This window comes from Mesoplodon densirostris, chromosome 8, assembly GCF_025265405.1.
Source record: "Mesoplodon densirostris isolate mMesDen1 chromosome 8, mMesDen1 primary haplotype, whole genome shotgun sequence".
NCBI classification, from domain to species: domain Eukaryota; kingdom Metazoa; phylum Chordata; class Mammalia; order Artiodactyla; family Ziphiidae; genus Mesoplodon; species Mesoplodon densirostris.
In genome coordinates, this window is record NC_082668.1 from 78814742 (window position 1) to 78840535 (window position 25794).

Genomic DNA, 25794 nt, shown 5'->3' on the forward strand with positions numbered 1-25794 from the left:
CCTAAAGATGCCACCAGAGAACTACTAGAGCTAATCAATGAATTTGGTAAAGTTGCAGGATACAAAATTAATGCACAGAAATCTCTAGCATTCCTATACACTAATGATGAAAAATCTGAAAGAGAAAATATGGAAATATTCCCATTTACCACTGCAACAAAAAGAATAAAATACCTAGGAATAAACCGACCGAGGGAGACAAAAGAACTGTATGCAGAAAACTATAAGCCATTGATGAAAGAAATTAAAGGTGATACAAATAGATGGAGAGATATACCATGTTCTTGGACTGGAAGAACCAATATTGTGAAAATGACTACACTACCCAAAGCAATCTACAGATGCAATGCAATCTCTATCAAATTACCAATGGCATTTTTTTTTTTTTTTTTTTTTTTTTTACAGAACTAGAACAAAAAAATCTTAAAATTTGTATGGAGACACAAAAGACCCCGAATAGCCAAAGCAGTCTTGAGGGAAAAAAATGGAGCTGGAGGAATCAGACTCCCTGACTTCAGACTATACTACAAAGTTACAGTAATGAAGACTATGGTACTGGCACAAAAACAGAAATATAGATCAATGGAACAGGATAGAAAGCCCAGAGATAAACCCACGTACATATGGTCAACTAATCTATGACAAAGGAGGCAAGGATATATAATGGAGAAAAGACAGTCTCTTCAACAAGTGGTGCTGGGAAAACTGGACAGCTACATGTAAAAGAATGAAATTAGAACACTCCCTAATACCAAACACAAAAATAAACTCAAAATGGATTAGAGACCTAAATTTAAGACTGGAGACTATAAAAGTCTTAGAGGAAAACATAGGAAGAACACTCTTTGACATAAATCACAGCAAGATCTTTTTTGATCCACCTCCTAGAGTAATGGAAATAAAAACAAAAATAAACAAATGGGACCTAATGAAACTTAAAAGCTTTCGCAAAGCAAAGGAAACTACAAACGAGATGAAAAGACAACCCCCAGAATGGGAGAAAATATTTGTAAATGAATCAGTGGACAAAGGATTAATCTCCAAAATATATGAACAGCTCATGCAGCTCAATATTAAAAAAACAAACAACCCAATCCAAAAATGGGCAGAAGACCTAAATAGACATTTCTCCAAAGAAGACATACAGATGGACAAGAAGTTGCTCAACATCACTAATTATTAGAGAAATGCAAATCAAAACTGCAGTGAGGTACCACCTTACACCGGTCAGAATGGCCATCATCAAAAAGTCTACAAACAAGGAATGCTAAAGAGGGTGTGGAGAAAAGGGAACACTCTTGCACTGTTGGGGAGAATGTAAATTGATACAGCCACTGTGGAGAACAGTATGGAGGTTCCTTAAAAAACTAAAAATAGAATTACCATATGACCCAGCAATCCCACTACTGGGAATATACCCTGAGAAAACCATAATTCAAAAGGACACGTACTCCAATGTTCACTGCAGCACTATTTACAACAGCCAGGACACAGAAACAACCTAAATGTCCAAAGACAGATGAATGGATAAAGAAGATGTGGTACATGTATACAATGGAATATTACTCAGCCATAAGAAGGAACGAAAGTGGGTCATTTGTAGAGATGTGGATGGATCTAGAGACTGTCATACAGAGTGAAGTAAGCCAGAAAGAGAAAAACAAATATTGTATATTAATGCATATATATGTGGAATCTAGAAAAATGGTACAGATGAACTTATTTGTAGGACAACAATAGAGACGTAGGTATAGAGAACGGACATGTGGACACAGAGGGGGAACAGAAGAGTTGGATGAACTGGGAGATTAGGTTTCACATAAATACACTACCATGTGTTAAACAGATAGCTGGGCCTCCCTGGTGGCGCAGTGGTTGAGAGTCCGCCTGCCGATGCAGGGGATACGGGTTCGTGCCCCGATCTGGGAGGATCCCATATGCCGCGGAGCGGCTGGGCCCGTGAGCCATGGCCGCTGGGCCTGCACGTCCGGAGCCTGTGCTCCGCAGCGGGAGAGGCCACAACAGTGAGAGGCCCGCATACCGCAAAAAGGAAAAAAAAAAAAAAAAAACAGATAGCTAGTGGGAACCTGCTGTATGGCACAGGGAGCTCAGCTTGGTGCTTTGTGATGACCTAGGTGGATGGGATAGGGGGTGGTGGGGAGGGAGGTCCAAGAGGGAAGGGATATATGTATACATATAGCTGATTCACTTCACTGTACAGCAGAAACTAACAGAACATTGTAAAGCAATTATACTCCTATTAAAAAAACAAAAAGAATCACTAATTATTAGAGAAATGCAAATCAAAACTACAATGAGGTTATCACCTCACACCAGTTAGAATGGGTATCATCAGAATATCTACGAACACCAAATGCTTAAGAGGGTGTGGAGAAAAGGGAACCCTCTTGCACTGTTGGTGGGAATGTAAATTGATATAGCTACTATGGAGAACAGGATGGAGGTTCCTTAAGAAACTAAAAATAGAACTATTATATGACCCAGCAATCCCACTACTGGGCATATACTCAGAGAAAACCATAATTCAAAAAGACACATGCACCCCAGTGTTCACTGCAGCACTATTTACAATAGCCAGGTCATGGAAGCAACTTAAATGCCCATCGACAGACGAATTAAAGAAAATGTGGTACATATATACAATGGAATATTACTCAGCCATAAAAAGGAATGAAATTGGGTTATTTGTATAGACGTGGACGGCTCTAGAGACTGTCATACAGAGTGAAGTAAGTCAGAAAGAGAAAAACAAATATAGTATATTAACGCATATATGTGGAACCTAGAAAAATGTTACAGAAGAACCGGATGAAAAAATGGTACGGATGAACTAGAAATAGAGACACAGATGTAGACAACAAACGTATAAACACCAAGGGGGGAAGGTGGTGGAGGGTGGGTGGTGGTGGGATGAATTGGGAGATTGGGATTGACATGTATACACTAATATGTATAAAACAGATAATAAGAACCTGCTGTATAAAAAAATAAATTAAATAAAATTCAAAAAAAAAAGAGAATAAGACATAAAGTTTACAGTAAGAAGGTACTATGTGCATTTAATTGGAATCCCCAAATTAGAGAAAGAAAAGGACAGAGGCAATATTGGAAGAGATGATAAATAAGAATTTCCCCCCAAACTGATGAAATATCATTCTACATCTTTAAGAAGTTCAGTAAATTCCAAGCAAACTAAATAAAAAGAAACCCAAAACTAGATACATCAATGTGCAGAAAACTCAAAATAAAATGTGTGAGAAGCCAGTTAAAAAAAATATGAATTATATCCAAAAAAGCAACAGTCAGAATAAAACTGACTTCTCTATAGCAATACACAAAAATAATGTGGCCTAAGTTGTATTTATTCCAACAAAAGATTAGTTAACATGTGTAAAGCAGATTTATAAAAATCAGTATAATTTATGACACTTACAATAAAAAAGAAAAAGCATATGCTCATTTCAAAAGATGCATGAAAAATCATTTGATAAACTATAACATCAATTCATGAAAAAAAATTCTTACAAACTATATAGAAGGAACAGAAGAGTTAATAAAGCTTATCTCCCAAAATCTACAGTGATCACACTTAATAATGAAAGCCTTCCCTTTGCAATTAGGTCAGACAAGGTTGGCTATTTTCACTATTTCCATTATCCTGGTAGTGTTAGCCAGTTCAGTAAGGCACAGGAGATATCAAAGGTATAAGGATTAGAAAGGAAGAGACAAAAGACGATATGATTTTATACATAAAAAATCCAAAATTAGAATCTTAACAGATAAATCCAGTCTTTCCATATATATTTCCCTGTATTAGCCACATCTTTTATAATAGCAACAAAAAAATTAAGTGCCTAGAATAAATCTAATAAAAGATGAGGAGGACCTCCACAAGGATGACAAATAAACTGTCTTCTATTGAGAGACATTATACTGAGAGAAATCAAAAGACAAATGAATGGAAATATATGCCATATTCATGGGTTGGAGACTCAACATCCTAAAGATGTCAACTCTCCCCAAATTTATCAGACTCAATACAATCCCAGTCAAAATCTAAACAGGTTTGTGTGGGTAGAGGGAGGAACTGGAGACAATCTGACAAGCTAACTCTAAAATTTACATGGAAGTGTCAAAAGCCAGGAACAGCCAAATTATAAAGGCTCAGAAAGATATCAGAGAAAGGATAAACAGAAAAACAGAACAGAATAACAGGCTGAGAAAAGACCCACACATATATGATCAGTGATTTCTGACAAGGTGGCATGTGAAAATGGTAAAGAAAAGATTATCTTTTCACCTTATAGTACTGAGACAACTGGATATCCATATGGAAAGAAATGAAACTGGATTCCTATCACATATTATATACATCAGATTTGTTCAACCACTTGGAAAACAAACGTAATGTTGAGTAAAGGAAGCCAGACACAAAATAATTCATAATGTATGATTTGTTTAAAATCAATTTAAAAGGAAAAAGCAATGTTGCATATGACCTGAGGTACTGTCACCAGAAAGGGGCACTTGGAAGGGGAGGACTTCTGGAGGAAAACCAGCAATGGTCTATTTCCTGACCTGAGCAGTGGTTACAAGTTTGCATCACAATGATTTATCAACCTATTCTCTTATGTTTTATGTACTTTTCTGTAAGTCTACTCTGTTTCATACCAAAATGGTTTAAGGAAATTAAACTAAATAACTTACCCTGAAACTAACATCTGCCCATCGTGAGAAAAAGCACAAGTCAGAACAGGAGCACAGTGCCCACTCAGTGTACTTTTATATTTTAATTCAAAACCTGCAAACAACAAGGTGAGAAAAATTAGCAAGCTGACTGTGCTTAGAATTTATTTTTAAGTAAAAACTATTTCACTTATTTGTTCAATAAAATCTTTGAGTGCCTAAAAGACACAAAAATGAAAAAAAAAATTGTCATGCAACTCAAGTGATTAAGTGGTTTCAAAAGTTCAGTAAGGGGTAAAGAAAATGGTGGGGTCAGCAAAGGCTAGATGGGGGGATTATAATCATCAAATTATTTTTAAATTAAAAAATTTTAAACTCTATTAAATATATAAATATATAAAATTTTAAACTGTACTTCAATCTTGGTATCTTAAAAAATACACACACACCAACTGCCCAAACGCCTAAAAAGAATCAAATACCTGTAGTTTTAAATATCTGATATTAAAAAAATATTTTCTGATTCCATAAATTAAAAATAATAGTAATTTAACATCTTATAATTCCAATATATCCTATAAAACTCCTACAAGTGTGGTATACTAAAATTCTTTTTATGCTTTCTATAATTACTGTAAAGGAATATCATAACTTTTTTAAAGGTAAGCTGAGGGAATTCAATGTATTTTAGTGACAACATATAAAAACAATCACTAAGAAGTTGGCCTGGGGCTTCCCTGGTGGCGCAGTGGTTGAGAATCTACCTGCCAGTGCAGGGGACACAGGTTCGAGCCCTGGTGTGGGAAGATCCCACATGCCGCGGAGCAACTAGGCCCGTGAGCCACAACTACTGAGCCTGCGCGTCTGGAGCCTGTGCTCTGCAACAAGAGAAGCCACGACAGTGAGAGGCCCGCGCACCGCGATGAAGAGTGGCCCCCACTTGCCACAACTAGAGAAAGCCCTTGCACAGAAATGAAGACCCAACACGGCCAAAAATAAAAATAAATAAATTAAAAGAAGGCTCAACATTTAAAAAAAAAAAAGAAGTTGGCCTGGCAAGACAAGGAAATAAGTGAAATCTATAATTTTCTCACACCTAATAAGAACTTTCTCGAAGTGTTAATGGCTTTTAAGATAGAAAGCATTTAACTAAACAAAAAGGTCATTAGAGCAGGTAAAAGTTTCAACAAATAGAAAATATATATTTATTTCACTTTATTATTAAGTATTTTATTTCTATTCAAAATAGAAAAAAAATATGTTTTTATATGGGAGAGCAGATATAGGCATTCAAGGCACTGATCAATACTTAGGCATATACAGATCAATAAGTAGGCACAATCAATCAAAGCAAAAATGTTAACAAGTTGCAAACTAAATGAAGATTTAATAAACCTGCAACAGGATCCTAAGAATTTGTTACATTCTCAAGTATAAGATCCATTTGTCTATCTATTCCTCTCTACAAATAAGCATTAAAATTAGGTGTAGGGGCTTCCCTGGTGGCGCAGTGGTTGGGGGTCCGCCTGCCGATGCAGGGGACACAGGTTCGTGCCCCAGTCCAGGAGGATCCCACGTGCCATGGAGCGGCTGGGCCCGTGAGCCATGGCCGCTGAGCCTGCGCTCCGCAGCGGGAGAGGCCACAGCAGTGAGAGGCCTGCGTACCGCAAAAAAACCCAAAAAACAAAACCAAACAAAATAACTTAGGTGCAAATAATGCTAAATGCTTTATTGAAGGGCTTTAACTGCACGTTTATATACTGTTATATATGTTTTTTAAAGAGCCAGTGTAAAAACACATTTTCCAGACAATGTATGAAAAGCTTTGCTTTCGAATTATTAAAGATATGTTTTATTTAGAACATCCACGTACATGACTATATTTATGGTTTCTTGTAAGAATTTCACCTTGATAACAGAAGGAAGAGGTAGGATAGACCAGAGAAGTAATAGAACTCTTATCCTTACCAGCATGTCACCAAATACATTAAAAAATTACTGAATGTAACCTAACAGGCAATAAAGTAACTAAATTTCCAGAAAAACAAATGTATTTATTACTTCGTAATAGCAGACCCTTCTCTACACACTAGCATAATGACAAAGATTCTCTCCTTGACTGAACTCTATCCAGGCTCTTCTGAACTGCCTCCTGGACTAGGCCTTGACCTTGGCCTACAAAGACTTTAACACAGTTTCTAAGAGTTCAAGGTTGCATCCTTAGGATGACCCTACCCCTGTTATTAAGTGCCTGCCTGGGAAAACTCAGGGCTGCCCAAAAAATTTACGTTTGTTCCAGCCAACACCTGGAGATAGAGCTCCTGTCTCCCCGGCTCTGTGAGAGGGGAGAAGCCTAACTTCCATAAGTGCCAGTTACAAACCCACATGGGTTTCACATGGACCAATTCCTCACTTCTTGCTTTTTGTAATTTTTTCACTTCCTGGATGCTACGGAGCCCCCATTTACCCCTGCTTTATTCCCTCATTCTCCCTTTAAAATACACAGTCACCTCTGTATAAACTGAAGTTGAGCTCAGTTCATGCTGGATGCTTGCAATAGTATATTACTGATTAAAATCTACTGCAATAGTATATTAAAATCCTTCCTTACCGCTTTAACTAGTGTTCAGCTTTGTTTGTCTCTAGCAATAATTTTATAAACAATGAAATACAGCCCATGATTTAGCTAAAGCTTATTAGGTAACAAATAATAAAATAAGAATATTTTTGGGCATCTGAAGCAAGATGGTCAACTTACCATATAATTAAAGAGTTCCCATTAAAATGATAATGAAGGAATTAATAAAGATATAAATTCACATCAATGAAGAAAAGGGGAAGGGGGCATCAGGAAATGAGAAACTGAAACCAATTTTGGAATGGCAGATGCAAATTAATTGACGAGATAGTATACAGAAGTAACAGCTTGGGGTGTAAAATGAGGGGGCTACAGCAAAGAAGTAAGCTAATCTTCCCTAGAAAACCCCAAAAGACTCAGAACAATTAGCAGAAAACCCCAAAAGACAACTATTAACAGCCAAGAAAAAAGAAAGTCAGAGATACAGATACAGACCTGAAAACAGAAAAATTAACTATAAGTCTGTTTATAAAACAATATCTACCTCCCATCCCTCCCTGACCCCACCCATAGTATGCTGCATGAAAGCTAGATGCTTCTCCCCAGGAAGAAGGAAAACAATGACTGCCTGGGGAGCGCGATGGCAGCTCCAGGGCAACACAGACACCCACATTCTCTAATTCTCCAACCCTTCCCCAATAAGGGCCAATAGCCCACCTTCTTATCCTAAAGGGGAGCCAGCAAATACAAACAACCACCATGTGCACAGAGCTTTTAAACTTCTTATTGTTTAATTCTTGAAAGTAAATGTAATACTAAGGATCATCAGGCATTTGAAGAAGGTAATCATATGAAAGAGAAAGATCAGGGTAAACAAAAAAGGGCCCAAGAGCAAACAGTTCATCAGGAAACAGAAGGGAACTTAAAGCCAAAACAAAAAGCCTCTAATTGGTATCCTGAGAGTTTAGAGAGGATCTTGCATTACATGGAGAACACTAGGATAAGGAAACAAAAAAGATAAGCATTTGGAAAATGAAAATATTATTGATGGGATTAAAAAATTCAAAAAAGGGTAAAAGACAGAGCTAAGGAATTTTATCCTAAGACAGAAAAAATGATAAAGAAATAAATGCGGGGGAAAAATAGACATAGGGAATCAAGTCAGGAGGCCCAACACTCAACTAACGGGAGTTATAAAAAGAGAAGAAATAGAGAAGAAAGAATTAGAATAAATGAATACTGTACACCAAAAATGAAAGACATAAGTTTCCTGACTGAAGAGTCACCTGAAAGAATAATACAATGCATGGGGGAAAGACCCACACATGCCCAAAAAACAATGACTACAATGAACAAATTTAAAATGTGGTAGTACATTTCTCCCAAGAAGATATACAGATTGCCAACAAACACACGAAAGGATGCTCAACATCACTAATCATTAGAGAAATGCAAATCAAAACTACAATGAGGTATCACCTCACACCAGTCAGAATGGCCATCATCAAAAAATCTACAAACAGTAAATGCTAAAGAGGGTGTGGAGAAAAGGGAACCCTCTTGCACTGTTGGTGGGAATGTAAATCGATACAGCCACTATGGAGAACAGTAGGGAGGTTCCTTAAAAAACTAAAAATAGAACTACCATACGACCCAGCAATCCCACTACTGGGCACATACCCTGAGAAAACCATAATTCAAAAAGAGTCATGTACTACAATGTTCACTGCAGCACTATTTACAATAGCCAGAATATGGAAGCAACCTAAGTGTCCACTGACAGATGAATGGATAAAGAAGATGTGGCACATGTATACAATGGAATATTACTCACACATAAAGAAATGAAATTGAGTTATTTGTAGAGAGGTGGATGGACCTAGAGTCTGTCATACAGAGCGAAGTAAGTCAGAAAGAGAAAAACAAATACACATATATGTGGAATCTAAAAAAAAAAAATGGTTCTGAAGAACCTAGGGGCAGGACAGGAATAAAGACACAGACATAGAGAATGTACTTGAGGACATGGGGAGTGGGGAGGGCAAGCTGAGATGAAGTGAGAGAGTGGCATTGACATATATACACTACCAAATGTAAAACAGATAGCTAGTGGGAAGCAGCCGCATAGCACAGGGAGATCAGCTGGGTGTCTTGTGACCACCTAGAGGGGTGGGATAGGGAAGGTGGGAGGGAGATGCAAGAGGGAGGGGTTATGGGGATATATATATACGTATAGCTGATTCACTTTGTTATACACACTTTGTTATACAGCAGCAACTAACACAACAATGTAAAGCAATTATACCTCAAAGATGTTAAAAAATAAATTAATTAATTAAAAATGTGGTGGTGTAAACAGTATTTAGAGAAACTTTGAAAACCATCAAAAGAATTGAAAACAGAAAAAGGAGGAATGTGTGAGCAGGAATGTGTGTAGTAGTAGTGGTGAGGTCATAATGAGTAGTGTGCATACAATTTCTAAATCATGTATATGTATTACTTTGACTAAAAGTTCTTAAAATATATTTTTATAATCACTTTTAGATATCCAGAGTTCTTTAGTTAAAAAGATTAATTAAAATATAAATTTTACCTGAATCACAAAACATCATTTGAGAGAACTAGTTGAATACATACCTAAGGTATGGGTAAAGGAAATAACCCAAATTCTGATCTGGCAATCCTGACCACATGATGCCAGTCGAAAGAACTGAAGACCTTGTTCTCCACCTAAAAATATAGATTTGTTAAAAATAAATACACAAGAATTGATAAAACATGTAAACCAAAAAATTTTCAATTTCTTAACTCAGATCTGTTTATTTTAACCCACATTCACAAGCAATATTAATTAATTAATTTATACCATATAACGAAACGTCGGTTAAAGAATTTCTTTTAAGCAAGGTACTTCAAAGGATTATGACTTTAGCCCCTGAAGTTGCGACAACAAAATACCTTTTTATTTCCCTTCCACTAAGGATATAATTCAATGTTGCAAGGGCCAATATTGAGCCATGAAGCTTAGGGCACCCTCCAACCCAATTTTAGAGTCTATGAGGTTAGCATTGATGGAAAAAATTAGAAAGAAAAGTCAGTTATGAGATGAGTGTTAAATGCTTAATTGCTCCCATCTTAACTTTTTTAGGATATGTTCACTTGTTAAAAGCTTAGTCTTTTTTTTTTTTTTTTTTTTAAAGAAGATGTTGGGGGTAGGAGTTTTAATTAATTTATTTATTTTTGCTGTGTTGCATCTTCGTTTCTGTGCGAGGGCTTTCTCTAGTTGTGGCAAGCGGGGGCCACTCTTCATCGCGGTGCGCAGGCCTCTCACTATGACGGCCTCTCTTGTTGCGGAGCACAGGCTCCAGACGCGCAGGCTCAGCGGCCATGGCTCACGGGCCCAGCCGCTCCGCGGCATGTGGGATCTTCCCGGACCAGGGCTCGAACCCATATCCCCTGCATCGGCAGGCAGATTCTCAACCACTGCGCCACCAGGGAAGCCCCTAAAAGCTTAGTCTTAATTCACATGGAATGAGACTGTTTTCCCATTTGATTTAATCAAGACAAAGACTAGACTTACATAAATCCAAAACAACATCAATTCAGTCCAATAGATTTGGTGGAAAATATTACACAAATCAGGGAAAGTAATCAGTTAAATTTGGTGTTACAAAAAAATCGCTAGTAATGCTTACTTAGATAATTTCAGTATATCATTATCTACCCACTAGCTAAGTTCCTAAATATTGTGGGTAATGTAAATATTGGTATCACCAACTCAATTTTATATGAATTCCACCTAATATCACAGGTCAAAGGAAATTTCAGCACTCATATGCAGTAAGACACAATTAAGAAACCTAATACCCATCTTAAGATTGCACTCCTGTTTTGCAAATATATGATATTTAATTTATACACCTGGGTATGTAAAATAAATGCTTCCCTCTGTTTTGTTGAAAGCACATATACTTTATTAACATAAAACAAATTAAAATTTCTTTTTCACTGAAAGTTTTTCTAACTGCATGGGACTTCCACATTTCAACAGCATTTTTGTTTTTGTAGCACAGGTTCAGCCAAACAGCATTCTTTCTCAGAGATCTTGATGGATGTAAGCAATTCCTAATAATCATTAAATCTTTTTAAGGCCAAACAGTTTACCCAAAAATGGCTGAGAGTAAAATATTTAAGTACTAGACTCAGTTAAGAAAACTTTTTTCCTATTGTTTCTAGACTAAATAAGATCCTTACGTTAATTCAGAAGTTTCTTTTAGTAAGAATTCATCTAGGACAATGTAAAATTATAAAGTTTAAAATATGCCTATCCTTGAGATCCAAATATAATATTTAAAAACAGACTTTTCTTCAGGAAAAATATTTAAATTGTAATAATAATCTAATCCAAACTGTCTTTTCACTTAAAGACTGGAGAGAATTGAACATTTATCCTCCAGCACAAACAGTATTATTTTCCCTTATTTGAGCAAAATGTCACAAAGACAGAAGATTCAATATGTCATAAGTATTTACAGATATTAACAAATACCAAATTAAACAATAACAAGTTAAAAATTACATACTTTGTCTTTTAAGAAAATACATAATTACCACAAATTCCTATAGTAATCATTTATTGGTTTATATGCTTTAAAGCATATATTGATCTGTTTCAGGGAATTTACACATAAGGTTAATATCTATTTTAACAGAAATTGAACTAAAGAAAGTGCAGAAGGGACATATTAGAAGTATATTGAGAAATATACTCTACAGGCAGGGTAGGGATGTGAGTATTAAATTTATTTTAGAATCTCACCAAATTTTCTGCCTAGTTTAGTGAACCTTTCCAGGACCCATGAGCTGCAACCCCTCTAAAGATAGAACAAGGATGTCCTTAGTTTTACTCCAATATCACTATAAAAATGGTATTTTAATTGAAAATCTTTTTTTCAGGTAACTTAGAATCAAAAAGGAAACCTAAATCTCCCTATGTTTATATAACTCATTAAAGATTCACTGAGTGCCTGTAAGATTTTGGATAAGGTCTCACAGAATGGAAGAAATGGTTCTTGTCTGTTACAAGCTGGTCTTCTTAGAATAAACAGCATAAAACAATATATTAAAAGAATAAATTATCATAAGTAAATTAGGTAGGGAGTTTAATATAAGAATGGGTTCATGAAAAGAAAATCTGTTAATCTGCTATATGATACTAAAAGGCTAAGAAAACAAAAACAAGCAATTTCAGCAAATCAATAAAAGGAATCTTATTCATCAGTCTGCATTTCAAGGCCTATTATATTCCAAGCACTGTAAATAAAACAGACCCAGGCCCTGCCCTATGGAGCTTACAATCTAACAGGAAAAACACCATTAAACACAATCCATATAAATAACTATATAATTAAAACCTGTGATACTTCACTAAGTCCTATTTTAAAAGAAAAGGCGTGCAACTAAAAGCCTATATCAAAATACTTTAGACTGTGTGCAGGAGGTAAGAGCAAGGGAAACTCACCTGAAGTGATTTATTTATTTATTTATTTTTACCTGAAATCTAAAGGATGACTAATAGTGAACCAGGTGAAGGGTCCACATGTAAAACCCTTGGAAAAATCTTAGAGACATTCAAGGAGTGAACAAGGCCAGTGTGGCAAGAGAATGCATGAAGCCAAGTGTGATTTGGGATGAGGCAGGGAAACAGAATATGAAGGTACTTACAGGCTTTGTGCTTGGGATTTGGTATTTTATCTTACCTTAAACATATTTTAATATGCCATTGATGGTTTTGAAATAGGGGAGTGCCAAAGCCATCCTGCTACTGGACCTGAGCTGTCCAATAAGGTAGTAACTCGCCACACATGGCTACTGAACAGTTGAAGTGTGACTACTACAAATCGAGATGTGACATAATATGCACACTAGATTTTGAAGACTTCATAACAAAATATAGTAGAATATCTTACTGATATTTTATCGACTATCAATTACTGAAATAATATTTTAGATATATAGGGTAAAATAAAATATGTTAAAATTAATTTCACCTACTACTAGAAATTTTTCAATTTACGTATGTAGCTCACATTGTATTGCTATGGGACAGCACTGGTCTGGCAGTAAGACTGGAGCAGCCAAAAGCAGAACTTCTTCCTAACATAGAAGATGAAAATAGAAGAAGACAACTTCCCAATTCACTGTATTTATTTAAAGCCAAGAGTCTATATTCAGGAGTTTTTGTTTCTTCTTTTTCTGAAAACTGTATTGTCAAATGCTTTATAAATTTATGTTTTGAAAGATTAAATTAGTAAATGGAAAATGAAACTTGTTTCCAATTTTTACATTTCACATTTCTATTTGAATATCAATATACAATATTTCAAAAGTCACAGTAAAACCAACAGGGTTAAGGCCTCTACATTACCGTACTCAAGGAATCCAGATCTACTGCACCAAGTTGAGTCAGCCCCTACATATTTTCCCAAAGATCCTGATTTTCCCCCCAAAATATTTGTGATTTCATTTTGATCAAAAAAGATAAAGGAGAAGGATGATTCCTTGAAAGGAATGAATTAAAAGGGCTTGTTGTTTCACTAATGATGAAGTGAAAATAAGTAAAAGAACAAAAAGTCACATACAAATTGCAAATGGGAATTACTAGTGCTTACAAGAGTAAAATAACTAACCAGAAACTGGCTGTGGAGAAAAATCGCAGCAGGTAATTCCAAGATCATGTGCTTTTTCACTATGCAGACACCTCATTTTATCATCCCACACTGTTAAATCTCCACACGAAGAGCCAGTGACAAAGAGGTTTCCATTAGGAGAAAATGCACAGGCCACCAAGGAGCCATCCTTAACACTAGCACATCTGAAATAAAAGCAAAAGAAAAGGGAATTTTCATTTCAGAGCATCTTTTACTTTACATGACAATCTCTAACAGCAGCTTGATATACTAAAAAGAGGATAAATGGCTATCACAGAACTAGAGATAAAAGGCAGTAGATGCCTATAGAAATAAAATATCATTTATATGCTTGCTAAAAGTAAGAGGATTTAAACATTATCTTAACCAAACCAAAGTCGACATATCTTCATACTTTTCCATATGGCAAGTCAGTAGGAACATGTTAAAACCTACAAAGCTTAACAAAAAAAGCAGTAACAACCAACAATATCAACTACAGTCACATTTTTTTTTAAGATATAATTTTTGATTGAAAAACATGTTACTGGGGTCAAAAGTACTTTCAACTTTTGTATTAAAATCACCTAGAAACAACAAACAGCAAAATCACCCAGAAACTTTCATCCCATCTTCAAATACAAATTCTTTATGTAAAGAAAATGCTGTGAACAAGTTAAAATCATCTAGGGAAGATTAGGAAGCACTGGCTTAACAATTATTTTCTCAATTAGGAAAAATAAACGGGTAAAAACCCAACAATTAGTGCAGTGTCCTAGCCAGTGCTTAAATCTACTGCAGTGTACCACTTTTATATCATTAATTACATACATTAGAGAAATAATGCTAGGGAGGCAGAATTTATCACCCAATAAGTGAAAAAGATTCGTTAGCTGACAGCTGTATTTCATTCACACAAAATAACTTAAAGGCATTTCATTCTTCCTGTGCTTTCTCTTTAAACTGTTTATTAACACCACTTAAAACACATCACTTTCTTCAATCCAAAGACCCAAATCTAAATGAGTAACAGTTGTTTACCAGCTGCTACCATTTGTGCTCTAAGTGATGCTGGGGGGTAGGGAGAAAGGAAGGTACATTAAGCTATTTTAAATGGTAACATTTGAAAGTTTATAGTTTTTAATGTACTTAATGTCACGTTAAAAAGGTTAAAATGTTTGATGTTATATATATTTCACCACACTATAAATACATACAAGTGCATGGTTTTAATGTTGGTGAGTTGCAACACAACATTACCAGTGTAAATTAATTGATGTATTTTTATCCAAAAGGAGTTTTTTAAGTGATTTTTTTTTAAAAGAAACGATAACACAACACCATGCTGATCACAAGGTTCCTTCTTCTGGGCTTGGTCAGCAAGAATCCTAGTCAGGAAAGAGCTGTGTAGGTGAGATTTACCTACCATTACTTTATTATTGAGAACACCTGAGCCACGAGTGACAAAAATAAAGCCTAAAATTACTAAATTTTATTCAAAAGACTACTGTGGGGTTTTTTTTTTTTGGCCTCTTTCCCAAAAAATCCATGAAGTCTAACAAGATTAACCTTATTTTACAAAAGAAAGATTGGAAATTTAAAACACTCAGAGCCAAGCAAATCTACTTCAGGAATCATATTTTGTTTTTATGACCTTCAGAAGATAGGTCAAAATATTTTTCCTTGTGATGTCTAAAAATTATCTGCTTCTTAACGTCATCAAAATATTCTGCCTTTTTTTCTTCTTTTTTTGGTGGACCTGTTAATAGGATTAAAAACGGAAAGTGGTTTAAATATTCCTACCTATATAACTTGTATGACTGTGCATTCCACAAAACAACAGTTCCATCAGCTGCCCCTGATACCAAACAAGTGGAGTCTGGGGAAAACTGGCAAACCCTCACGGGGCTACCACTGGGCTGTTCCATCACTGCCAAAGTCTGTCCGTTTTGAGTATCCCATAAGACAGTGGTACCATCTGTTGAACACGAAGCCAAAATATGTCCTGAAGCGGAGAAACAGCAGCAGTGGACAGCATAGGTGTGAAACTTCAATGGAGAGTGTGGCAATTCACTAAAGTCACTCAGGGAGTACAGGCGAATTGTTTTGTCCAAGGAGCAAGTGGCCAAGAGGGAAGAGGAGAAGGCACAGCAGTTGACATCATCATCATGATCCGCTAATGTGTGAATGAGTTTCACCATGTTCTTTATTTGAAGTAAAATATCCTGCAATTTTTAGACAGATAAAGGTTACTTCATCCTAGGAATCAAATAAACGCAACTCAAATCAATATAAAAGAGCCAAAAGCAATTAACTTGCTCGATGAAAGCTCCTACATTCACATTTTTAAAAGACAATATATTATACCGGGGGTTAGAATAATTTGGAGAGAAATAAAACATTTTAAGACTATAACCTCTGATGACTAACACAATCACCAGTGCCATACCAATAAAATTCCGTAACTCCTGAAAAGGAACCTAGTCAAATAACTTCAAACTGATTTGACACTGAACATCCAGAACCTTGGGTATTTATTTCACCTGTGAAGACTTTCCCTTAACTGCTACTCAACAGTGCCTCATTCCACATCTGCTAATCTCAGCTTAAAAAGATTTTTCACTACTTTAACAAACTCTGCTGCTCCTTCCACAGGATGGAGCCAAGGCTACTGTTCTGCCTTTAAGATGCAGAATTATATAGTTCACTCATAAAAAAGGAACAAAAGGTTTCATTCACAAGTGGCAGTGTTGAAAGCTATCATGTCATGGTTTGTCATCTTGTCTAAGAATAAAAAGATATAAAAGATTTGAGGTGAAGAATCAATGTAATAAATCAAGGAAACCAAAAAGAAAGTGGCAAAAAATGGACTTAGCTGGTCTGCACCTAAGAACAAATTTACAAATTTAGAATAAAATCCAAACTCCTCACCAAGACTTACAAAACCCTACATGGTCTGTCTCTTGCTTGCCTACTTCTCAGACCTCAACTCCTTCCACTTTCCCTCACCCTCCCTCTTTCCAGCCTCCCTGGTCAAAATGATTACACCTAAGATCGTCACAAAGTGGTTTTCTTATGCTTAAATTCTCTTCCCCCTGCTTTTGGGATCTAATTTCACATTTCGATTTCACTTTCAGTGTCCTTCCTCAGAGAGAGTTTCCCAGTCTAAAGTAGCCCCTCTACAGGCTAGCACATCACCGTATTTTAATCCTCAGTGTAGCAATTACCACCCTCTGACATATTTATTATTTATTTGTCTCCCCCCACCAGAAGGTAAGCACCAAACCAACAAAGATCGGGTCTGTTTCGCTCATTTCTGCATCTACAGCATGTGAAACGTAAAACAGTATCGGCACTTAATGTGGACAAATAAATATTTGCTGAATTAATATTTTTCCCCAAATCCAGTTCTAGGCTTTAAACATTGTATGTGAATGTAATACAAAATGACTGGATAACTAAAAATAAAGCTACTAATACTAAAAAAAAGAAAAGAAAAGAAAAAAAAATCTGACTGTGGAAAAATGGTGTAGAACGAGGCAATAATCGGCCCTGAAGGGACAGGCGTAACTTTGAATTGTAAAATTCATAATACCTTGTTCTAATATTATTCACAGAAATCTTTCCAAATAGATGGAGCGAGCCTTTTCCAACATTTATCTTATCCCAAAAGTTCAGCCTCTTTTTTCAAACTTCAATGAAGTCTAAAAAACCAACCAACCAACCAACCACCAAAAACCCTGGTAGATTACCGCCTGAGGTGTTGCACTGGAAAGAAACGCCATCAGGAGGTGCTTTCTGGGGAACTCCCAAATCCCAACTGTGCAAGTGCACACAGGTAATTTTCCAAACAAACTTCCTCACCCTTGTGGCGCTCGGCTCCCTTTGCAGTTCGAGGCCCTCGAGTCGCAAGGACAGAGACGCAATCGGCTGAACTCTTTGTTTTAAAACGCGCTCTCAAGTCTACCCCTACCTGGTGTGGGCGTCCACTTAAAAACCTCAGCCATCAAGCCGAACACTCAATTTCCGGTCATATCCCGGATCAACTCGCCAGTGTGAACACACGCATACCCATCTACTGCAAGGCAAACCCGAAATGTGCCAAGAATCCTCCAACATAAACCTCGAGACCTACTCCCACCGCGCCCACGCGGGGACCAAGGATTTGCCCAACTCTGAGAGCCAACCAGGCCTCAGCGGAGCGAGCGACCCGCGGCAGGAGCGCGGCCGGCGGCGAGCAGGGCCTTCCGGGGCGCGGGGACCGGCGCTCGGGTGCGGGGGAAGGGTGGAAGCCAGCTGGGGCTTTCACGCCCCGCCGGGAGGCGCCGCCCGGCTCCCAGACCGAGGCCGCAAAACCGTGCATCGCTCTGGTCAAAGTCTCAGCAGGTCCCTGTCGCGCGCTTAGAACCTGACACCGAGAAACGGAGGGTTTAGACACCTCGAGCGGGGAAGCTCGGCGGGCTGACCCCAGTCAAGGTCCCGCACCTGCCTCCGCCGCTGCTAAACTGGCCCATGGGCACTGCCCCGTTCACCTCGAAAACCCACGACGCCCGGAATCAGCGCTCAGACGCCGGCGAGTGGCGCAGGGCACGTGACGCGCAGGTGAGGCGGGCGGGGCCGACGCCGGCGGACGACCTAAGGCGAAAGGAAGGCCCCGCCCCCTGGGAGGCGGCCTGCGCCGCGGCGCATGCGCGCCCTTCCGCTTTCTGATGAGGAGATTTCTAAAACCTGGCTCTAGGATTAAAATGAGTCCGGATTGGGGAAGAACCTTTAGTTGAAATTTTTTTCTGGTTGCGGAAGCTGAGGTCTCAAGGTCTAGAGAGTGCCTGAAATGTGATTTTAAAGGGGGCATTATACAATGCCCCCTTTAACTCTCCAGTTACTACAGCTCAAAGTTTTTGAGCCTCCTTCCTCTGCTGTATTTCTTTATCCTGCTCTGTCTATTCTGTGACCTCCCTGATTGGTCTTTTCTGTTTCGGCCAGCTCTGACCTCAGTGGTTCATGACTTCAACCATCGCCTTTGTGCTCAGGTTACCCAAATCTGTCTTTCCAGGGCAGGCTGCTGAAAAGGATATCCAGGCTATCCTGCTATCACCTGAACCCGATGTGCATTTCTTATAGCGTTTCTGAGCGCCTCCTAAGCTCACGTGGAGCTTACACCGTGGTTTCCACGTGTAATTGATTACGAAGTGGTTTTGCCAGTCCCTTCTGAGATTAAAAAATTGACCTGAAAAAAGTTCCTAGGCGTGCTAACACTTACGAACTAAGTGCACGTCACGGTATTGAACCATGTTCAGATTAAAATCAAAGTTACAAAGAGTTTTCTTCAGCGAGGAAACATTAAAAAATTACAAACCTGAGGAAACCAAAGTCATATTTGAAGAGTAATAACCTAAAATACTCAAATTTAAACATGAAATTGAGATCGCTGAAGATTTGTAATGAAAAAGACAAAGGGAAAAGAGGAGATCAAAATTCATGATTTTGAGATGCTCCTGTGATTTTTAAATTGATTAACGAGTGCATTATGACTGACACTTTGAAACCTGATTACAGGCCAAAGTAATGCCAAAACAGTATTTTTCTAAAAGTAACTTTTTGATTGTATAAATAATGGAGCTCTCTCTAGGAAATATAGAAACTATAAATAAGAAAAATAACTAATAATCACACCACTCAAAAATAAGCCACTCAGATAGAACATTTACTTTCAGTCTTTCATGAATAATAATATCAATAATTTTACAAAAAGACCTGCAAACTACCTTTTTCAACTTACACTTGTATCCTGAGCATTTTTCACATCTAAAATTTCTCAGTAGTGTAATTAACTGCTTCTGCCTAATGGTCCACAGCCCCAGAAACATACCATAATTTATTTAACATTTTCCCAGTTGTTTCAATATTTTTGTGCTTATTATAGATAATACTGGATTCAATGACATCGTACATAAATATTTAATGAAATTTGCTAAGGAAATTGTTAGATAGAGATGGAATAACTGGGTATAAGGGTGTAAATAGTCTTAATAAATATTGCCATATTGCTTTTCAGAGAGGCTGTATGGTCTCAGCAACATATGGTGGTGCCTGTCCACATTCTTGACAGACTTGAGTAATTTTTTTAAAATTTTCACTGATTTGATGGGTAAGATTGGTTATAATATTCTTCAAGTAAAATATGTAAAAGAAACTCCTGACTACACAGGCCAGTAATTTAGTATGGAGATCTCAAGCCCAGTATGGTCAGTTTTGCAGGACAGGCAGTTTCAAAGAGGGAAGCTTTATTGTAGCTGGTCTCTAGTCTGTGAATTTGCAATTTGGGAGATGTTAATTAAAATATCTTGGCAATATATTAGAGAAACATTTTAAGAATTTATAGAGATCTTTGATCACATGAGTGAACGGGTTATCCTACTACATAGGACAGTGTCAAATAATCGGAACTTTGACTTGGAACATTAAAGATTTGAACATTTTATACATTTTTTGCTCTAATTATGTAACTGTGGTCAATAATTAATCCTGTTTTATCATTAATTTCTAGTTTTGTTCCTTGTAATAATGCTTCTTGGGGAATATAGAAAACAATTTTAAGTGGTATATTTAAAGGAAAACTAACTTTTCAGTTAAATAGTAAGCAATACATGGTCTCCAAATACAATCCAGTGGGAACAGAATAGGTGTGAATTAGTTAGTGAGTCAATGATTATTCAAATGTTTAGTTGAGAGTAACCAAGAACTCAAAGGAGAGAGAGAGATGATAGGCACTGAAGTAATTAGAAAAGGTGGGTGTAGGAATGGGTTCTAAACAGGCTTGAAGTGTGGGCCAACTGAGGGATGAGCTTGGGAAATACCCAGTTTCACAGTAAATACTCAGGAATGCATTTGGGTTGTTCTGCTTTGCAGGCAGATAAGGCCAGAGTTTCCAGAACCATCAGGCAAGGTAGAGTACAAGATGTAAAAAACTCCCTGGAGGTGTTCAGTTTGCAAAAAAATGTATCAAGCTCAATATATATAATACATGCATTTGTGTGTAGTGTATATTAAAATTCAAAAAAAGTTTCTAAAAATATCCATGAGAATGGCCCAGGGATTCTCTCATACTGATGCAATCGTTCACTTTCCACACCTGGTATTATCCACAGCGCTACCTCCCAGTAGAGAGGAAGCTGTAACTGGGTGCAGGCTGTGTTATCTTCTGCATTATGGAATAGTCTCCGAATTCCCCTTATCCTTTGAAATTAAATAAACTTTACACCCTCTAACTGGCCATGTTTCCATTAATCCACCCATAGTCCTGGATGCCAACCAAGTAATAAGAGTTCGTTAGGGTTCTTTAAGTTGGTGTTTCATACAGATAGAAGAAAGACCCAGGGGCTGCCAAATGAGGATGAGGAAGCCTCACACTGGGCACAGTGAGAGCTGCCTGATGATAGAAAACATACATGTAGCTAAAAATAAGCAGACAAGAAAGAAATGTGATGACATTTGGTATCTGTACATGCTAAAGAAATTTTGCAGTTCCAACTATGCCTTTTCTTCCTCTTTGGTACAAGAAACATTCTTCTCGTTTATGGATTTTTAAATTCCAATTTCCTATAATTAAAATTTTCCTTTTCTTATTTCTTCTGTCTCATCTTCTCAAATTCTTTATTTTCCAGTATCTTATTACTAATGCTCCAAAAGAGAATTCAAGATTTAAAATATAGTTTTGAAAAAGAAACCCACATTTTTACTTTCAGATTCCTGATTTTTTTATAACATAAGAATATAATAGACATTGTATAATCAAATTCACTTGATAATAGCCCAACTTACAGAATTATTATTAATTCAATCTCTTTGTCATAGGTCTATTTAGATATTCTCTTGCTTCTTGAGTCAGTTGCAGTACTTTGTATCTTATAGGAAGTTGTCCATTATCACCCAAGTTATCTACTTGGTCCATAGTATTCACTTAAAGTCCGTGTTTGTTTCTGCAATGCCCCCTCTTTCATTCCTGACTTTAGTAATTAGTCTTCCCTCTTTTTTCTCAGTTGGTTCAGCTAAAGCTTTGTCAATTTTGTTGATCTTTTCAAAGAACCAATTTTTGGTTTAATTAATTTTTTCTATTCTTTTATTAATTTCCACTCTAATTATTATTTCCTTCCTCCTGCTTGCTTAATGCTTCGTTTGGTCTTCTTTTTCTATTGGAAGGTTAGCTTACTGATTTATGAATTTTTTTTCCATATAGGATTTACAACTATAAATATCCCTCTAACCACTGCTTTGGCTGAAGCCCTGTAATTCTTTGTATTAATAAAATCTACTGATCATTTTTAGGTCGATCACAATTTGGGTCTCAATAATAGCATAAAGCGTTGTCCACACAAATCCATATCAGCCCAAAGTTTCACTGGGTCAAAATGCACTCCAGCCCCTCCACTTTCTTATTGGTTTTGTGTTTTCCATCATGAGGTTTCTCAAAAGCAGTGTCTCCCCTTTGAACCTAAGGTAAAATATATTAGCAGTCTTTCCTGGCCATGACACATTACTACAGTTCAATCTACTTACTTTGCCAAGACCCTCTTAATCTTTTATCACACTTTCTTCAATTGTGCATTTTAGTTATTTTCCAGGACCCTTTCATAAGTGATGGGATATAGAGAGGTAAGATATTAAGCCCTACAGGGCCTATTTTTTTTCCTTCTAATCCAATGGTTTAATAGCCAGTCTGCATCAGGATAGCCTAGGATATGAGGCAATTACAATGAACCTTAATATCTTAGTGACGTAAAATAAGGTTTATTTCTTGTTTATGCTATGTGTCCATTGTGAATTGGTAGGGAATTATGTTCAACATAGTTAATCAGAGGTCTGGGCTAACAGAACATGAGTCATTTTGAGCATTAATAGTAGCTGTGCCAGAGGGAGAAGAAAGAAATTAAATACTGGCTAACAAGATGCACATGATAATTATATTCAGATCTCTTTGGCCAGAACTAGCTTGTCAAATGGCCTCACTCAACCACAAGGAGTATAGGAAATACAATTCCATCATGTGCCCAGGAAGATAAGTCTTTGATTTTATGGTATTAATGACTATACCAGATGATAGGTAATGTCCTCTTAGAAAGGAAGTGAGATCAAAGTTAGAGACCAGAGGAAAGCAATCTGGGGAATTACAAAGAAGTTTTACTTTGTACCAGATAATCCATTCCTTTTGACCTATTTAGTTCACCTGGGACATCTTAGGTCTTTTATTATAGACATGAGCCTCTTTAACACGTGCCAGGAAGCAGCTGTATGCTATCAGAACATTACTAGGCTTCAAGATATGATTATAAAGTAATATGACCTCATATTTCATGAAATAAATCCAACATATACATGCAATAAGAGCTATCCTTTTCAAAGCAATCATTTTGAAAATTCAAACATTTATTCCAGCATAGCTGCTACCTAAAAGATATTTAGAACCTGGATTTTGGCATTGCTTTCAGAGTATAGCTCATTCTTTTGAGTATCTTCCTTGATGGGAAGGCTTTATTGACAAAGTTTTATTGGGTGCCATTAATATGTCAGACATTATACTAGATACTGGGTGTTTAAAAAATGTGTAGGACACAGTCTCTTGAGGAGCTGTGTCAGGTGAGAGTGGGAGGTACACAGCCCATAACAGCAATACCGTTAGTTATGGGAGAATATGAATTCTAGCTGCTCACAGGAAATTTGAGTGGAGGCGTAAGAAAGCCAGTTAAATCCATATATAATGGACAATTATCTCTTGTCATAAAATAAGAGCATGTCGATAAACACATGACTCATGAAATGTGCAGAATTCCAATCAGATGGCTAGAAATAATTTTAAATAGGCAGAACTGGAAAATATGATAATCAAGGAAGCTGAGATATTTCAGTTTCTCAGGAACAAAAAATGGGGATAAGCATCATAGAACAGAGAAAAAGGGGAGTTTGAACCAAAAATGGGGATAAGCATCATGGAACAGAGAGAAAGGGGAGTTTGAGGGGTAAAATATGCTGTTTTGTATGTATTGTCCAGGAAAGAACCCCAGAAGTTGTCAGATAGAGACTCCATTGTGGTTTGCTGTGCTGTGGAGAAGGGCTGATTTGCCTGCCCTTACCATGCCTGGATAAAACACTCCCAAGTATATCTCATTCTCATTGTGTTGAGTCTATATGCTCACCTAGTATATTTCAGATAATTCAGTCTCTTTCTTAGATATCATGACACTGGAAACCTGGACATGGTACTTTAGCTAGTTGAATGGAATCTTTCCCATCATAATTTAGTTGATATTCTGGTTTATGCTTTATTTAGTGTGATTAGTGCACATCGGCAACCTCCTAAGTCTGATTAACTTTGGAGGTTGTGATAACATCATGTCCAGGCCTAAAAGAGAGTAGGTAAGTCACCAGACCCTATTGTATTTTACTAACCACCCATCTCTCTTTAGTGTCTTCATAGCTTAGTGATAACAACATGGCTTGGGGCCAGTTGACTGTGAGTTTGAATCCTAGCCCTGACCGCTAAGCAGCTATGTAACCAAACATTTATAAGCCTTGGGTTCCTCATATGTCATATCTCATAGAACTGTTCTGAAGATTAAACAAAACGCTGCACATGCAGTATTTAGCCTAGCGTTGTATACATATTAATACCACTTTCTCTGTGCAACTGTAATAGATAGGTGTGAGATCTCTGGGCAATGCAAGCACAAAGAAATTCTTTGAAGGGCCATCAAGAAGCTCAACTTTTACTGGTGGGAGCAGGCATGCATATATAATTTGTTATGATATGATGTGATAATGGCTCTGATAGTAACAAAATTCTATAAGAGTAAAAAGTAACTGCCACCTGGGGGTGGAGGGTGGGAAGGAGAATAGAGGAAGCCACAAATAATAGAATTTAGCAGGTGGTGGGTAAGCATACATTGTGTTCTGGAGTTATTTTGTGGGATGAGTAGCCAATGTAGGGAAGAGAGGATGGGGTTATGATAGGACAAAAGACTAACAATAGGCCGAGGCTAAGTCTGAAGAGCCTTTAATGCTACACAAATACCTTTTTAGCAACGGACTGACAGAATCAGATCTGGGTTCAAGATGGCAGAGTGGTGGACAAAAGGAGGATGACTAGACTGATTTCAAAACTTATTACAACAATGGAAAAAAACATTGGGAAAGACGAGAGAGCCTAGAAATAAATCCTCACATATATGGTCAAATGATTTTCAACAAGGGTGTTGAAACCACGAAATGGAGAAAGTTTTTTCAACAAATGGTATGGCAAAAACTGGATATCCACACGCAAAATAATGAAGTTGGACATTTACTTTATACCATGTACAAAAATTAAGTCAAAATAGATCGAAAACCTAACTGTAAGAGCTAAAACTGTTAGAAGAAAACATAGGGGGAATGATATATGACTTGGATTCACAATGATTTCTTGCATAGTACACCAAAAACATAGACAAAAGAAAAAAACAGACAAATTGGACTACATCAAAATTAAAAATTTCTGTGCATCAAGGGATATAACCAATCAACAGAGTGAAAAGGCACCCCATGGAATGGAAGAAACTGTTTGCAAATCATATATCTGATAAGGGTTGTTAATATTTAGAATATATTTAAAAAACTCCTGTAACTCAACAACAAAAACCAAACAACTTGATTTTAAAATGGGCAAAGGACTTGAGCAGACACTTCTCCAAAGAAGATGTGCAAAAGGGCAACAAGCAAGTGAAAAGATACTTATCACTAACCATCAGGGAAATGCAAATCAAAACCACAGTGAGATACCACATCACACCT

General features: G+C 37.0%; 1 protein-coding gene across 7 annotated transcripts in view; it reads right to left on the minus strand.

The window, feature by feature from the left end:
• WDSUB1 (WD repeat, sterile alpha motif and U-box domain containing 1) overlaps positions 1-18624 on the minus strand; it is a 76915-nt gene extending 58291 nt beyond the window's left edge. For 2 of the 7 annotated variants that reach the window (XM_060106177.1, XM_060106183.1), the window contains exons 1-5: positions 18460-18624; positions 15778-16199; positions 13975-14159; positions 9923-10015; positions 4729-4822 (exon numbers count right to left, since the gene is read on the minus strand). In XM_060106177.1, coding sequence (XP_059962160.1) covers positions 4729-4822; positions 9923-10015; positions 13975-14159; positions 15778-16175 — 770 coding nt within the window. In that variant the 5' untranslated portion in view covers positions 16176-16199; positions 18460-18624. Of the gene's footprint in view, positions 1-4728; positions 4823-9922; positions 10016-13974; positions 14160-15777; positions 16200-17838; positions 17932-18412 lie in introns of those variants that run through there. The other 5 variants (XM_060106179.1, XM_060106181.1, XM_060106180.1 and 2 more) reach the window with 5 other exon arrangements.
• Between the last annotated feature and the right edge of the window lie 7170 nt (positions 18625-25794).